This window comes from Mastigoproctus giganteus, chromosome 5 (assembly GCF_048544385.1).
Source record: "Mastigoproctus giganteus isolate SK-2022 chromosome 5, ASM4854438v1, whole genome shotgun sequence".
Classification (NCBI taxonomy): Eukaryota; Metazoa; Arthropoda; class Arachnida; order Uropygi; family Thelyphonidae; genus Mastigoproctus; species Mastigoproctus giganteus.
The window spans coordinates 13,359,057-13,377,564 of NC_143579.1; the positions used below are offsets into that span (position 1 = coordinate 13,359,057).

General features: G+C 36.8%; 1 protein-coding gene across 5 annotated transcripts in view; it reads left to right on the plus strand.

Moving 5' to 3' along the window:
- LOC150085178 (eukaryotic translation initiation factor 4 gamma 3-like) overlaps window positions 1-18,508 on the plus strand; it is a 791,506-nt gene that overhangs the window by 654,390 nt on the left and 118,608 nt on the right. For all 5 annotated transcript variants that reach the window (XM_090373913.1, XM_090373915.1, XM_090373911.1 and 2 more), the window contains 2 exons: window positions 6,466-6,596; window positions 14,069-14,131. In XM_090373913.1, the coding sequence (XP_090230039.1) occupies window positions 6,466-6,596; window positions 14,069-14,131 (194 nt within the window). The remainder of the gene's footprint in view (window positions 1-6,465; window positions 6,597-14,068; window positions 14,132-18,508) is intronic.

Genomic DNA, 18,508 nt, shown 5'->3' on the forward strand with positions numbered 1-18,508 from the left:
CAGTGATGCATAGCCTGGGAAGAGGATAGCGAAATGTTTTCCAGAAGTCAATAAGAGAAAAGATTTTTATGGATTTATACCAGATGCTTTGAATATTTAATTTATCATTTCTTTTCACTATAATTCTTTTTATTTATTTATTTTTGCTATATTTAATGGAATAAATCTACACAAATTTTGTTCTAGTTGGAAATATATATATAATTCTCTTTTTATGCTCCTAAATAGCCACCAAACAAGAGGAATTTACAACTTTGTTTTTTGTGCCAGTTAATACAAGAGCATTCAGCATAGTGCTGCTCTTTGCTCCTTTTCATTTTTCAATCAGTCTGGAGTCTAAGAACAATGGGCAACAAATCAAGGAAGTTTGTTGGTAGGACTCGTGAGAAGACCATTAACATGGGCAATGTCAAGGATAAGGAATACCCCCCCCCCCCAAATCTCAGGTGCATTTGCATATTATTCCCAGTTTGCAAATCTCATAATCTGATGTGGCTCCATCCTACTTTTAATTGCACTGTACATCTCTGTCACTGCACATTCATAAAGTAAACGCATTAGGGTATTCTGGCTATCACAACTTATTGAAGTGAAACATGTATGCTTATGGAACAAAAGTTGAGAGTAGCTCAGAAAAGGGTGGAAAAGAAGCATTTTTGGAATTACAAGGTTGGATAGACAGTTAAGCAGAATATCTCTGGCTCCGTGTTAAAAAGAAACAATTTTATGTAATGAGAGTTTACAAAAATACTAGGCTGCTATGGCAGGGTGGTCAAGAGCGAGAGCATAGACGTACATGTGTGGGTGACCATGGTTGCAACACACAACTGCTAAATAAGGTGATGTCCTTGTATTTTCTCTATCTTATAAAAAATTCCTCCGCCCATTCAGCCATCTTTTTGCATGAACCTACTCTGCCTGCTCCCAGGGAACCCCCAAACACAGCCCATGTATTTACTTGTTCCACTATGACTCCCAGCAGTCCTGGAAATTCCCACTGCCTTGCTTTACAGGCTGCTGTTCAATTGCATTTCAATATAAGTAGTGCAAGAATCACTTTTATCTCTGCCAGCGGCTACTGTTAATCTATTAGTCCGTGTATCCCCCCAACTAGTAGTTTTCCGACCCACCTAACTCTACCTCGATAGCATCAGTAAATATTCTTGCACCCTTTCTATTTAAGTGTATCCCATCCCTGTAGAAGCAGGCTCTCCTGTTAACAAGCACAGACCAAGCTGAGAAAAATTCTACCCCTTGAGCCTTGTACAATATCTCCAGGGCCGAATTGCTCAACAAAGCTCTCATCATATACTCCCTCCTATTGTGTCTGGGCAGAATTGCAGACACTTTTCAAATTCAACCCTAACTCACAGCTTTTTTTCAGCATTGTCTCCTACTCTTAATATCATTAGTGCCAACGTGTACAACAATACCACCCTTTGTACCCTTAAAGGATGATATCTGCCCTACAACATCATCAGCCTTTGCCCCTGGCAGACATACCCTGGTCCTGTTCCATCTATCCTATTTGAACAATATGTTCCCCGTTTACCTGACAATAGTCACCTACAACAACTAGTTCCTTTGGGACCAGTGCATTCTGCCTTGAGGGTTGCCGCTGTGTTGCGTGAAGTTCAAGTGCAAGCTCTGGCATTGATGTGGGCAGCTGAGAGCTTGATGGGCCCCTTGATTAAAATCCTTCGAGAGCATCCACCCTGTCCTTCAAGCTTTCATATAAGCTTTAGCTTCAAACGTGTGCATGTCTTCTCTAATATTCCTTTTCATATGTTATAATCTGGAATCCACTATTTTTTAATCTCCTCTGGCTTAAAATCTCTTTACCCCATTCTCCAAAATTCACTTGTTGCCTCCACTTTTCTCCAAACTCTACAAATCACCTAGGACTTTTCTGATTCTCTTTCTTTGAATCTCTACTTTCTCCAATCTAACTTTCCGATCACTGAAGTAATTTTACTTGGTGAATTTAAAGGTCAATGATACTGATGGCTTCAAATTTCTAATTTCATGAACCCGGATGGTACAGATTAGTATCAGTATTAATAATGTCCATATGGTGCAAGGACACGTAAGGCTTATGCTGCACCAGCCAAAAAAAAAAATTTTTTAAATAATAAAATTAAATAAATAACAAGGAAATAGACAACATATGCATTTCCCTCCTCCATAGGTAACTATCCAGCTGACCTTTGAATTTCCCCAAAATGTCTCAACCACCCATGTAGGTAACTTATTCCACTAATTTATAACTAGCTGGCTAAAATAAAACTACCTAGTTTCCAAGCTGTGCAACCCACATATTTTGTTATTATAATTATGATAATCATAATTATAATAACAGATATTAAACTTGTGTGTGTAACTCAACATTTCATTCAGGGATACACCCTGGGGCATGAGAAGGGGAGGGATAACCAAGGGGCCTGTACAAATGTATATAATTTTTTATAAATATGATTTATTATAATGGTTGAAAACATCAAAATGAAGTGCAGATAAGAAACAGGTGCATGTATACTTGCATGTTCATTAATGCTAGGAGTATGGTGAGCTTAAAGTACTAGTCAAAACATCAAAGGCAGATATTGTTGGGATATCAGAGACCTGGTGTCACACAGATATAAACAGTGCAGAATTGGAATTTGGACGGTACAATGTGTACAGGAAGGATAGACAGGTCAGGAAAGGAGGAGGAGTTATACTTTTAGTGAAGAAACACAAAATCTATGGGAGTGCATCCAATTGATTTTGGTGAACACTGCAGTGTTGAGTCTGTTTGGTGTGAAATAAGCATTGGTAAAGGAAATATTAGAGTAGATGTGTGTTATAGGCCTAATAAATCTGATGAGTATAATGAGCAATTGTGAAGAAAAATAGTGGGCCAGTAAATCAGAATGTCTTATGGGGGATTTTAACTTTTCAGATATTGACTGGAACTTTTGAGTTGGTCACTCACACACTAGCAAGGCTTTTGTGAATTTATTGGATGATTGTTTTCTACAGCAGCATGTTCGGGAGGCAACTAGAGGGAGTAATACTCTTGATCTGATTATCAGTAGTGATTCTTCATGCATCAAGAATCTGCAGATAAAGGAACCACTAGGTGGCAGTGATCACAGTGTGCTGAAGTGGGATTTACTCAAAGAGGTAACTACCATCAAGGGTAAAGGGAAGTGTTTTTGCTTTCGTAAAGGTGACTACGGTGGTCTGAGACAGTATTTAGGTTCTATATGGTGGGACCCACTGATGATGTTGCCAACAGCAAATTCAAAATGGGAAGCATTCAGGGAATTAATCTTGGAGGCCACTAGGCTTTTCATACCACCAAAGAAATATTGTTTGATTTAGGCCTAAATGGATCTCAGATGAACTAATTAGACATGTGACAGAGAAGAAAAATGCATGGGATACATATAAATTAACATGTGACACAGAAACCTCTGATAGATATAAGCTGGTCTGTAACCAAGTTACAAAGGAGGTTGGGCAGGCAAACGTAGATTGAGAAAAATCTTGGGCAAAGGATGCAAAGAAAAACAGCTAAGAGTTCTTTACTTATATAAACTCTAGAAGGAAGGAGATGAATCAGATTGATCCACTTGATATTGATGGTTCAATATCAAGTATTGATATTGAACCTGCTCAGGTAGCTAACAAACTAAATGAATATTTTGCATCTATATTCAGGGAGGGGAATGCCAGAGGTGTATTCAACTCTGGCAGTAAGCTAGATAATCTCGTAATAACTGAGAGTAAAGTGGAGGATAAATTGTTGAAGATAAACATAAGAAAGGCACCTGGGATGGATGGAATCTATCCAGTTATATTAAAGGAGGCAGCAAAGGAAGTAAGCAAACCCTTAGCCATAATTATGAAAGCTTCCCTGTACTCAGGGGAGGTATCCATAGACTGGAGATGTGCAAATGTGACCCCAATCCACAAAGGAGGATCAAAGAGAGCACAGGTAATTACAGACCTGTTAGTTTAACTTCTGTTCCATGGAAATTAATGGAGGCACTGGTTAAAGAAGCATTGCAGGACCATCTAGACATGACTTCAGTTATAACTTGGACACAGCATGGGTTTGTTAAGGGCAAGTCTTACCTTGACAACTTTGATTGAATACTATGATGTAGTCACAAAGGAACTGGATGAAAAAAAAATAATTTTGATATCATATACTTGGATTTTAAGAAAGCCTTTGATACTGTTGCACACAGAAGACTAATTACTGTACAAATTGGAGCAGTATGCCATTAAGGACAAATTGCTGCTATAGATAAAGGGATGATTGAGTGGGAGAAGGCAGAGAGTGGTAATCAATGGACACTGCTCTTCATAGACTAATGTTATTAGTGGATTTCCCCAGGGTTCAGTGTTGGGCACTTTTTTTTTTTTTTCTGTATTTATTAATGATATTGATGAAGGTATATCAAACTTAATGTCCAGGTTTGCAGACGATACGAAGGTCAGCAGGGTTGTTAATGACAGCATGCTGCTGCAACAGGATCTAGAAAATTTTGGCAGATGGGCTGAGGGGTGCCAACTGAAAAATGAAAAGTAATGCATATGAGAAGCAATAAGCCCAGAGTAACGTATCAGCTGTGTGGTACTACACTGACAGTGGTAGGGTATAAAAAGGACCTGGGGGTAATTGTGCAGGCAGATATGAAATTTTCTGAGCAGTGTGGACGGTCTGCAAGAGTAGCTCATGGTGTCTTGTCAGTGATATACAGAATTATTCTAGCAGGGATAAGGAGGTGATTATTCCCTTGTATAAGGCAATGGTCAGGCCACACCTTGAGTACAGTATACAGGTCTGGAGGCCTCATTTTAAGAAGGATGTCGCTGTTGGAACGAGTACAGAGAAGGGTAACAAGATTAGTGAATGGAACGAAGGGTTGCTCTTATGAAAAAAGGCTTAAGTTTTGCAGATTACAGTGTCTGGAGACTGGGCACCTGCGAGGTGATCTGATTGAGGTGTATAAAGCTTTGAATGGTTTGAGCATGCTCAATGCTGATGGAATTCTTTCTCTAGCTCAGAATAATTACCTGAGAGGGCATAAATTCAAATTGAGAAAAGACAGTTGCAGGATAGATGTACGGAAGTTTGCCGTTAGCCAACGGGTGGTTGATTGCTGGAACGAACTTCCATCTTTTGTAGAAGTGAGTTTAAATAGATTCGAGGCAGAACTACACAAATATTTGGTGCGAGTGGAGATGTCAAATGGGAAGTTTTTTTTGCTGATGCTATATAAGCTTGCTAATTTGGCATTGCTCTTCATGGACTAATGTTATTAGTGGACCCCAGGGTTCAATGCTTGGCCTATTGTTGTTTTCAGTATTTTTCAGGTGATATCGATAAAAGTATATTGGTCTTAATATCTAGGTTTGCATATGATACAAAGGTTGGCAGGGTCATTAAAGACAGTCATCAGGGCAAGATACTGAAACAAAACAAGGTCAAGGAAAATTAGGTGAATGGGCTGAGAAATGGCAGTTGAAGTTTAACATTCATAAATGCAAGGAATATCCAAGGATAGCAGTAATTCTATAGTAACTTATCAACTGTGTGGTACTACACTCAGGGTATTGGAGAATGATATGATAATAAAAGGCCTGCGGGTGATTGTGCAGTCAGACATGCAATTCTCTGAGCAGTATAGACATGAAATTCTCTGAACACATTGCCTTCACTGAGAAGAGAATTAGTGGCTAATAACTCATTGTCAATGAGTTCAGCATTCAAAAGGTAAGGGCACAAGGAGTTTGAAATTATTTAGGCTTTTACTCCTCATAATTTCAGGGATTCCAGATTCAAATAGTATGCTGCTATGTGTTGTTTCAAAACTGAAAATCATAGTACACTTTATCCTCAAGTATCTCAATCTAGTAATTTTATACACATCATTTATTTAATAATTTAATCTTTAACTTTCTCTTATCTGAAGTGCCACCTTTGGCTTAAGTGCTGGTTTCTTCAGGAGATAAACAGAGTTGGAAGGAATTTATCCTTATCAAATTAAATTTAGCCCTTCCTTGTCTGTACCATACACAGATAACATATATTACTTAAATAGCTACTTACATGTTGGCTGGACTGGAACCTAACAAGCAAAATGGTAGAATTAGCGTTCTGACTTGTTTAAATGGAATATAAAGTGTTGATTGTGAGAAACCACACTTATTTGGATAGTTTTTATTCTTCCATCTAAAAGAGTTAACTATGTGAGGTTTAGAAATGAGGGGCTCTTAATTGCATTGGCAAGTCAGAGCCCCAGTACATTCAATCAAGTTAAAACATGTAATATTAATTCTCAGCCAATTGTATCCTGTTCGTATTTACAGTTTCTTCTGAACATTCATTTTGTATAGAAATAAGCATATCCATCTGCAAAATAATTAATGTTTTGATATTTACTTTTTTTTTTTTTTTTTTTACTATAGCCTACTGAACTAGATAACATCCAACTCCAACCTGGAGGTAGAGAATTTTCAAGCTGGGGACGTGGTAGCAGTGGAGGGACCAAAACTGCAGGACAGGAAACAGAAAACAAGTCAACAATGCTCACAAACAGGTTGGCAAATTGGATAATTGAATAAGTTCTCTATTTTACACAATACACACACCCCAGAAGATTTTTGTGTAATTTAATTTATCAGAATTCACTTGTGTCCCTAAACCTCTTGATTATCCATTAAGCAATTTTAAGTACATTATGATCCATTTTGAATCAATCACTCAATTCTCAAAACTATTAATTAAAATATTATTAATTCTAGCTGAATAATGAACATACAATTTCAGGCTCCTTTCCTGATCCGTTATATAATTAGCTGATCTCAGATGAAGGACTTGGACTATGAGGAAAAAGGATAAAAGGAGAATTCAAGGGGCAGAAATGAGATTTGCGAGGAGCAGAGCCGGAAAGACGACAAGACAGGATATCAGGAATGATGTGATTAGGGAGAGAATTCAGGTTGAAAAACTCCAGAATTGGATTGAAAGGTCCCGTTTGAAATAGTTTGGACATGTCAAGAGGATGAATGAGAGGTGTTTGCCAAGAAGAAAGTTTTGATTTACAATTAAGGGATAAAAGCCCAAGGGGGGGGAGACCAAGAATGAGGTAGCAGGACATGATAAAGACCGGTGTCATTAAGAGAGGAGGAAACTGGAGTGAAATCAACGAGGGAGAGAAGTACATGGACAGGGCATGGTGGCGAGGCTTCATACGTCAACCTGTTGAATAGCAGAATGACAGATGATGATGAGGGAACATATCAAAAGTTTTACTGAAGTCAGGGTAAATAATGTCCAAATTGTTCTTTCATGCAACTGTTTTATGACTGTCATAATAATTAGGTGGATTGGTCAGACAAAATTTCCCTTCACACTCTCCAGCTGTGATTGGCATGATCTATTGAGGATGCCACTCCTATCAAGGTTGTGGTCCTGTATTGTATATTTAATGCAGACTCCATAGTTTTTCCAACTACAAGTCCTACTCACTGATCTATAGTTGCCCATCATATCTCTCACATCTCTTTTGTGCATTTGGAAGACATTAATGCATCCCCAGTTGGATGATGAACATGCGTTCTGCTTTGTTTTAGCTTAACTGGATGTATACCATCCATCCCTGGAACCTTACTTTTGCCTAGGTTTAGTACTTTTTGCAATTGACTTTGCCGGGATTGCCATCTTATTTAATTTACTGCTGAAAATTAAATGATGGTTTACAAATATCTTCAATAAAAAATTATTGCACTGGTCGACTCATTTGCCACTTGTACTGAACTTTCTGTGCATAATCAAGTTATCAGCCCATTTATGATTTCCCCCCACACCCATTTCTGTATGTATTGAAATTAAAAAAAATGCTCCTACAAATCAGGTATTCTCGCAGTATCCTGTAACTATCCTGTACTTTTTTCTTTGTTCAATTAAATCCTTCTCTTTTTATCCATTTGGACATCTTTCTTTTACAAAGCTTCTCTACTGGGACAAATGCATTTGTAGCCTCCAGGATAAATCTCTTGAATACTTTCCATAATGAATGTGTTTCTAACAACATATAGTTATCTTTACAGTAAATAGTGCACAAGAATCCATTATAATCCTTTCTCTTGAATTGAAGTTTTCACTTTTTAATGCAGAAATTGTTTTAGACTACCCATTTTATGACATTGTGGCCACTAACAGCCAGTGGTTTCTGCACTATCATATTTTGGTTGCTGATTGGATCTTTGGTGAGAACCAAATCAAGCATATTAGAGCTCCTTTTACTTTTCCTGACGTGTTGGAATAAATAACAATCATCCAAATGAATGAAAAATCAGTTTCCACATGGCATATTTCTAGTCCATTAGAGGGAACTACTGCCCTGATAGACATGAATATAAGATTGTTACAAATTAAGATTAATTATATAATGTTCTTTGATATAATATGCCGTATTTCCCCCTGTATAAGACGCACCTTTTTTCGAAAAATTTGGGGTCTAAAAACTGGGTGCGTCTTATACAGTGGTTGTAGATTTTTTTTTTACTTGCATTTCCTGCTTTTTCGTGCTTGTTGTCTTTGTGCTCATTGTTTCACACTTGTTACCAGTATATTAGGTTACGTTTTGCCACGTTCTGCCCAGAAATGGCTCAGAAAAGATTTTCGTACAGTGCTGAATTCCAGTTAAAAGTGATCCAGTTTGCAAAAGTGAATGGAAATCTGGCTGCTGAACGTAAGTTTGGTCCTTCTCCAACTGAGAAAACAATCCGAGACTGGCTACGGGAAGAAGAAACCCTACTGAAAATGCAACGGCAGAAGAAGGCCATTACAGGCAAGTCAGCAAAATGGCCTGATTTAGAGAGGAAAGATATGGAATGAGGAGCAAAGGGCAATTGGAATTCCTGTGTCCACAAAGATGGTTCAGCATGAGGCAAGAAGAATTGCTGATGGAAAAAGAAGTTACTAATTTCAAAGGAGGGCACAATTGGTGCTTCAGGTTCGTGAAACGGAATGGACTAAGCATGCATACACGCACCAGACTTGCCTGAAAGCTATGAGCAGAAGGTCCTTGAATTTCATCGTTTTGTCATTCAGTGTCGGAAGACACATCAGTTTGAGTTGGGACAGATTGCAAATACGGACAGAGTCCCCCTTCAATTTGATGTCCCAAGTAACAGAACTGTTGATAAGAAGGGGGTGAAAACTGTAACTGTGAAGACAAATGGACATGAAAAGAGCCATTATACATTTCTAGCTTGTTGTGCCAACGGAACCAAGCTGCATCCTATGCTGATTTTCAAACGCAAAACAATGCCAAAAGAAGACATTCCTTGAGGAGTGATTGTCCACGTTCATGACAAGGGTTGGATGGATCAGGATGGGATGAAGATCTGGTTTGAGAAAGTTTGGAGCAGGAGACCAGGTGGGCTCTTACGCAAACCTGCCATATTGGTGCTTGATCAGTTCAGGGCACACATAACAAAAAATACAAAGAAGATTGCTGCAGAGCAAAAAACAAAACTTGTCGTCATACCTGGAGGCTTGACATCCCAGCTCCAACCACTTGATGTCAGCATTAACAAACCCTTCAAAGCTGCCATGAGAGACGAATGGAACCAATGGATGAAGTCTTCTGGGGACAATTTGACACCAGCAGGAAGAGTGAAGAAACCAACTATAGGAGAAGTTTGTAGCTGGGTGAAAAGATCCTGGGATAATATCAAGATTGAGATCGTTGTCAAGTAATTTAAGAAGTGTGGCATTTCAAATGCCATAGATGTAACTGAGGACAAGGCAATACATGAAGACAGTGATTCGTCATCAGACACAGATGAGGACAAGCTAATGGATGGGAGTTTTGACAGTGATGAGTTGTATGAATTTTATGATGAATAAAATTTGAGTTCAATAACTTTATGTAATACATTTTTTTTTCAAATTTTGGGCCCCAAAATTAAGGTGCGTCTTATACATGGGGAAATACGGTAGTTCATTTTGCCTAAATTCATATTACTAAATGAGTTTTTTGATATTAGATAATTGAGATCAGATGAAGTTTTTTTTAATATATAGAAATAAAGAGGAATTTATCTCAATGCTTGTTTTTTGTAGAATACAGGCTAACCTCAATTAATGCGATTAATTCGACTCGCGAATTAATCACATTTTTTTTTTTTTTTTTAATTTTCAATAACTTGATAAAAAGATGGATTCAAAAAAACAAAAGAATATTTAAGAGAGAAAAAATAATATTAGTATTTACCTACATATTATTTGTATTAATATGCTTGTATAAACTACTATGCAATTAATATTAAACACTTTGTCTGTAATTTTAAAACCATACACTTAATAATAAACACCATCTCACTTGGCTTTTTATTGTAGTGAACCATTGAAGTAATACTTCATCGACATTTGTAATGTCGGACTTTCTAAATTAACTCGCAAGTAATTTTGATTTTTTTTCAAATCAAGAGACACTTTCTTTTGTTAGTAGACATGTTTCCGAAGAAAGTATTCATTTCTAGCTGATTTTATTTAAAATGGCAATAAAGTGATTTTGTGTACAAACAATTATCATTTACAAAATTCTTAGAACTCTGAAATAAATTTAAGGTTCAGTGAGTACAATACAATCTGTAAATAGCGTAATGCAACCATAGAAATTACAAGTGAAATGCCAATGCACTATTGTATAGCCCCCATCCCCAAAAGGGCAAGGTTGGGTCATAAACCGACTCCTAATCCATCTGATGCAGGCCACCCCTTTTTTGTCTATTCCAAGAATTTGGTTTTTCGACTATCCAAGCAATTAAGAATGTTTGCAAGATTTGTATGGTATATCTGTGTAATATGCTCGTTATAACAGCGATGGCTTTTTGCTCATTGCAGCCATGATTTTGTTATTTCCATGCTCGTTATAACAAAGTTTGACTGTATACACGCACGCACACCGTAATTTTTCTTTAGTTTCTTTACTCTTTTCTGTTTTTCTATATTAGATTAAATGTGGGCAGATATACTTTTACTAAGTTGGGCTTTTAGACAAGCATGTCATCAGTCAACACCATATAAGCTTAATCCACCCCTTCCAACTGAACAATTCATTTGATCTCACATAATATCAAATTTTATGTGCATATAATGACTTATATATATAAATAAATAAACAAATGTATTTTATCATTGTATTGGGTAGGGCTGACCTGTCAAGTGTAATCTCAATGGAAAAAATTGAGAATGCCTGCAAAGTAAAAACAGATTACCTGAAATTAAATGAAATTCTTCCTCTTGCTCAGAATAATCACCTGAGAGGACATAAATTCAAATTGAGGAGAGACAGTTGTGGGATAGATGTGCAGAAGTTTACCTTTAGCCAGCAGACGGTTGATTGTTGGAACAAACTTCCATCTGTCGTTGTAGTTGATAGCTGAAATAGATTCAAGGCAAAACTAGACAAACATTTGGAGCGAGTGGATGGGTGAAATGAGGTGTGGTTTTTTTTTTTTTTTTTTCCTTGCTATATAAGCTTGCTTTCTTGCATCATGTGCCTTTACTAATGCTAAATTAAGATTAACATAAAATAATAATGACAACAAAAAAGGTACCTAATGCAATGGGTCCTAGGACTTTAACTACTTCATCGAAGGGTCGGCAGCCAAAACTGTTGGAGCCACCACAATAAGCAGGGTCTCAGTGAAGAACTTGACGAAGCATTAGGTACCTTTTTTGTTATCATTATTATTTTTATGTTAATCTTAATTTCATTTAATTTCAGGTAATCTGTTTTTACCTTACAGGCATTCTCAATTTTTTCCATTGTAATTACACTTGACAGGTCAATACCCCTACCAGTACACTGATAAAATACATTTGTCTATGTTTCATTATAGTTGCTGTGTATTTCTGCTATAACTAGTATTGCCCCGGATTCATAATCCGTTTAATAATTTAGTACTTTTTCATGCTTATATGTTCGGTAATGTCATTATATCCCATCATTTTTATCAATATTTTATATATATATAAATGATAAGTTATAAATTGATGTTTTTTATTTATACCCCATGGAATTGTTGATTTGAATCTTTTCTATTAATATGCGCCTTTTGAACTTATATATCCTAAACCTTTTATTGTACATAAAACAAAATGGACTTTTATGTTTTTCTTTTAGTTTCCTAAATATGCAATCATAGTGTAGTTAGTTTTCTTATAAGAATGCTAATCATTTAAGTCTTGGTTTGGAGAAAAAGGCGAACCTGACAATAATGATTGGACTGTTACAGAGTAGCATCACTTTAGTTTTTGTAATTATGATGCAGTGACCTTAAATCAATGATATAAAGGTCATTGTATATGTCACACATAGCCTCTTTATGAGCAGGCTGGGTTTGCTCATAGTTACATACCAAAGGCAGCTATACCTGACATACACAATGACTTTGTATAGCTTTCACAGCTTGAGGCTTTTGTCATAGACTTAACTATGTCAACTATACTTATTACCCTTTCACATCTTGCATATTGTGGATATATTTCACCACTCTATTGTTTAGGTCTTCGTAATCAACCTGGCTGCTGATGGGATTCCAGAAATGAATTGGGATCCTGGTTTAGGTAGTGTCATACACGTTAAATAAAAAGCAGTATACAGGGTGTCTGTAAACGATTTTTTTTTTTTTTTTTTTTTTTTGATATTTTTTTATTCAGAATTACTTCAAGCTACACTCATGAAACACATACCAGTTGAAAGATCAATTCAATAAATTTTGTGAAGGTACATAAAGTAATTGGTAAAGGTCAGTGTGGGCACCATGAGTAATTCAAGCAATATTCAGTTTCCTGTCTGGAAAACTGTGCTTGATTTTGCTATCAATTTTGCCAAAGGCCTCTGTGATCTGTGTCTTCAGCTCCTGCAGTGTCACTAGTAATGGAGGAATGTACACATTGTCCTTCACATAACAGGCACCTCCGTAGCCAGGTGGGCAGGAGCAGCAGTGCGTAGCACATGTTTCTTGATTAGACTGGAGTTAGAGCCTGTGCCCACCAGATACGGAGGATGCAGAAAGGTCAGGGAATGACCACCGCATATCCCCGGAGCAATACGGGGATATGCGGTGGTCATTCAACCAAATAACACACAAACAAACCTTCACATAACCCCACAAAAAGAAATCCGTTGGCATCAGATCAGGTGACCTTGGAGGCCATTCCATATGGCCTCCATGCCCAAACCAACGCTGAGGACGATGTTTGTTCAAGTATGACTTCACTTCGTTATGAAAATATGGAGGGGCACTGTCTTGTTGATAAATCACATCTGTAATGTCCTCCTGCAGCTGTGGCATTCACTGACCATGTCCAAGTAAATGAACCCTGTCACCGTTGGTTCGATGAAGAAGAACAGCCTGTACAGCTTTTCTTGAGAAATTGCAGCAAAAATGTTAACTTTGAGACTGTCCCTTTCATGTTCAAAAAACTCATGGGGATTTTCACTGCCCCAGATTTGTAAATCATGTTGATTCAATCGTCCAAACAGGTGGAAGGTCACCTGTTGATTTTGTTTCATGAAATGCTAACACACAGAACACTTTCTCCTGCCCTTTATCTCACCATTTTGCATTCTGGTAAATATAGTGCTGTGTAGCAGGTAGAATGCAAAACTGGGCAGTTGAGTGCCAATTTTAATAAAACTTATTGAATTGATCTTTCAGCTGGTATGTGTTTCATGAGTGTAGCTTGAAGTAATTCTGAATAAAAAAAATATCAAAATAGGAAACATCATTTACAGACACCCTGTAATATGAGACTAGTGTACTAAGTGGCAAACTCAGCTTGAAGCGTTTGCATTGTACCATGTCAGTGGTTTAAGGTAAAGTTTTCCAATCAAATAAAAATTAGTTGGCATAACTTATCATTCAGTATAGATGGCAAGATTTATTTTAGCCACATATTTCTGAATACCTGATCCTGAGAGAAGCAATTGAACACAAGTATAAAAATTGTCCAAAGAGTGAAATTTTTAATTAATTTTTCTTTCAGGTTTTCTCCACTTTCTTCAGAACAAGGTCTTCCAGCCTTTGATACTAAGCCATCATCACAGAGGTATTTTTTTTCCCCCTTCATTTATTTTAAGGTTTACCAATGTTGGTATTGAACTTTTATATAATATTAAGGGTTGATTTGAAATTAGTAGGTTACAGTAGCTGCTATTTTCAAGAAATCTTTTTATTAAAAATATACATATACAGTAAAACCCCGCTATTCGCGGGGGTTATGTTCCTGAGAAATGCCACGAATACCGAAAACACGAATACTGAGTTATGGCTCCCATAGCAATAAAGGGGGTTCGTTCCAAAGTATGAAATATATAAGAAAAACTAGTCTAAAATTTTCTCTATGTATGTATTATATGTACATAGACAGTACATAGTGAAATGCAAGCATATGGCATCGAAATGAAAATAAGAAACAATTTAATATTAAATGTAATATTTATTAGAAATTTCAAACCAGCGTCTTTGCTCGCTAAAAAACTTATCCCGCCAGTGCTATCACCAGTTTCGCTAAAGTGTTGATAAAGGACTTTTGCCTTTTCACAAATGATGAGTGAACTTAACGGAATTTTATTTTGAATTCAGTCTTCTATCCACAGATTTAAAGCTTTTCCATCATTTTTTTCTAATTTAACATCACGAGTTACAGAGCAAATTTTTGAAGCAATTAGCATGTTTTCACGACACTACGGCGGATTTTTTCTTGATTGATCATACTGTTGACTCATTGATTTTATAATGTTTTGCCACTGAGGAAACACTTTCACCATTAGAAATTTTGTCTAATAACTCAATTTTATTTGCTAATGTCATCACCTTCTTTGATCTTTTCACATTTCCCTTGTTATTCGTAGCCATATTTTTGTATGGGTTAGAAAGAACTTGTCCACAATAAAGTCACTTTCTTCCATTAACACACACGAAAAACTCTGTTTTACACTGCAAAACGGTAGATTTATCACTTTTGTAAGCATATCAATTTATAAGCATATAAATTAAAAGCGAACGACGAAACCTTCCATGACAAGCGCATAACACATACTGAACAAGGATTAGTGAGAAACATCCACGCTCGCAATTTTGTCACCCCTCTCCCCCAACCCACTGAGCGCTGTTTTGACCGATAATTTTAGCCACGCCGATGTTCTTTTATGGCGGAAAATGTTCACGGCACTTTAAAATTCACATTTTTTAAGGTTTCATTTTATATTAAATCAGCGACCACAAATAGCAGGGGTTTACTGTATAAAACTTCTGCCTATACACTCTTTGGCCACTTATTCACCAAAAATATTTATCCTGTTGTTTAATCAAATAGTTTGGCCAGTTTAAAGAAATTCAAGCTTTGCATATAATCATTTGCAAGCTGCTGCAAATGATCATATGCAAAGCCTGTCTCATTCACCTGTCAAATTACTGCTTAAATGTGGAAACAAGTGAAAAGGTCTAGAGTGAAATTAAGATTATATAATGGATTTTTTTTAATGTTCTATCAAATTTTCCAAAACCTCTGTATGCTCTGCTGCATGATGTATGCTCTGCTGCATCTTTTCCCTCTAATTATTTCTCTCACAATGGCAAAACCTGTGTAGTATTGCATTGGTAATATACGTGTATAAATTTTTAATTCAGCAAAAAATAATAATAAATATAAAATTTTAAAAATACAATGATAAGGGCCAACTTAACAGTGTCTATACCATATCATTGCTGTCTGTGATACTAATTTTAATATTGTCCAGTGTATTTCCATTGCATGCATTTACAAAGTGACAGCATAACAATATCCAGTAACAGTGTCCACACCTTACTATCAGGTTTCATCGGTAATGGTATTTATTTTAACGGTAGCATACTGATGTTGGTTGCACAGTCATTCGCTAGAAGCAGAGTATATCTATAATAGTATGATCCACACAGTCATTCAGTGTATTTACAGCCCCAAGTGCCAAGCGATAGTGTCAAATCAATTTTCTTGTGCAATACATATTTGCATGAGCATTAGCAATGGTGAAAGAAATGTCTACTTCTGAATCCTCTCCATCAATCCGAACGACAACTGTCTGTCCCACATAAAGTTCCTAAATTAGTTTTATATCTCTTCTATCTAGGCCAACAACCTCTCCATCAACTTCCATCAGCTAAACCCAATTCGCTCTGCCAAAGGCCTTTTCAAGATCAACAAAACAGATTGCCAGATCTTTTCCTATTTCCATGCTCCTTTCTGAAGCAGTCTGTACAATTTGTTGCATTCTTCTTTTCTAATGGGATAATTATGGATTTTTAGAAAGTCTTTGGGTCAGGTTCCACATTCATAGATTTTCCTGAAAATCCTGAACAATTCTTTCTTTGCCTTTTCTCCAAGTCCTTTTATAATTTCTGCTGGTATATCATCCAGTCCAGCTGCCTTCCCTCTTTTTACCTTTTCAAATTCTTCTCTTAATTTCCATCCTAAGGTCTCTTCATCTCCTGCTGTCACAGGCCAGACTTTTGGTTTATTTGTTTTATCATATAGCTCTTCTATATATTCTTTCCATCTTCTCCTATGTGTTCTTTGTCATATAGAATTTTTCCGTTCTTGTCTTATTCTTCTTGCTTGTTAAGCTTTTGACTTTTTCATGCATTAGATCACTTCTTCCTCCTCTTGCCATTTTTTCTAGTTCTTTGCGCTGTTCTTCCCACCATTTTTCTCTTGCTTCATCTGTTGCCCTTCTAAGTTCATTATTTAAACTCCTATATTTAATCTTCTGAACTTTGATGCTTCCATTTTCTCTTCCCCGTGACCACCAAATACGGAGGATGTGGAAAGGTCAGGGAATGACCACCGCATATCCCAGAGCAATATGGCCTTAGTTGCTAATGCTCCTAAAAATCAAATAACAAACAAACATATCTATCATTTCTTCTATCATTTCTTCTGTGATCCATGATTTCCTTATCCTTTTCTGATCTACTGTACCTAATTGCTTTCTGCTACTCCTACTACAATCTTTTTAAACCTTTCCTGTCTCTTCTACTATTTCATCCCCCTCCACAATCTTCCTGTCAATTGCCTCTGAAATCTCCAGCTAGTGCAGTCTTCAGTACATTCAAATTCCATTTCCTTCTTTTTCCTGAGCTTCTTATTCTCTTGAGTGCGATCCTGTATATCATTGACAAAACCACATGAGCCTGTCCTGGTACCCTCTTTGCATTGCTCAGAGAACTTCACATCTGACTGCACAATCATCCCCCCCCCCAGGTCTTCTTCACGTTCTGCTGTCCTTAGTCTAGTACCATACAATTGTTATGTTTCTCTGAGATTACTTCTACCCATATGCAGTACTTTGCATTTATCAATGTTAAACTTAAATTGCCATTTCTCAGCCCATCTGCCAAACTTTTCTATTCTGTTGCAGTAGTATACTGTCATTAATCACCGTCATCGTTCGTTTATCTGCAAACTTAAGACATTACGTGATATGGCTTCATCGATATCATTGATAAATATAGAAGACAACAGTGGGCCCAACACAGAACTCTGGAGGACTCCACTAATAAGATTAGTCCACGAAGAGCAATGTCCATTGATTACCGCTCTCTATCTTCTCCCACTCAACCATCCCTTTATCCTTAGCAGCAACTTGCCCTTAATGCCATACTGCTCCAATTTGTGCAGCAGTCTTTTTTTTTTTTTTTTTTTTTTTTTTTTTTTTTTTTTACCTTTTATGTGCAACAGTATCAAAAGCTTTCCTGAAATCCAGTTCCTTGGTCACTGCCTCAGCGTAACTTATCAGGTTGGTTAGACAAGACTATCCCTTAAATCCATTGTGTGTGGTATAATTGAGGCCTTGTTTAGATGATTCTGCTTTACTTCTTTTACCAGTGACTCTATTTTCCCTGGAACAGAAGTTAAACTACTAGGTCTGTAATTACTCATGTCACCCTTTGATCCCCCTATGTGAATTGGGGATACATTCACCCATCTCCATAATCCAAGGGTGCTCTCATAATTATGGCTAGGGGTTTGCTTACTTCCTTCGTTGCCTCACTTAATATAATTGGATAGATCCCATGCTCCGTGCTTTCTTACGTTTAACTTCTACAATATCTCTTCCACAATTCTTCTCAGTTATTACAAAATCATTTAGCTCCATGTTAGAGTTTGATAAACATCTGGCATCCCCTTCCCTAAAGAATTCCCCATGTGCGAATGTAGATGCAAAATAACTATTCAGTTTGTCAGCAGCCTGAATAAGACCATCAACAAGTTGAACCATCGATATTGAGTGGACCAATTTGATTCTCCTCTTTCCTTCTAGTGTTTGCATAAGTAAAGAAGTCTTTGTTGTTTTTCATTGTATCCCTTGCCAAAGATTAATAGTCTACCTTTGTCTGCCTGACATCCCTTGTGACTTGTTTACAGAGTAGTTTCTATCTACAATAG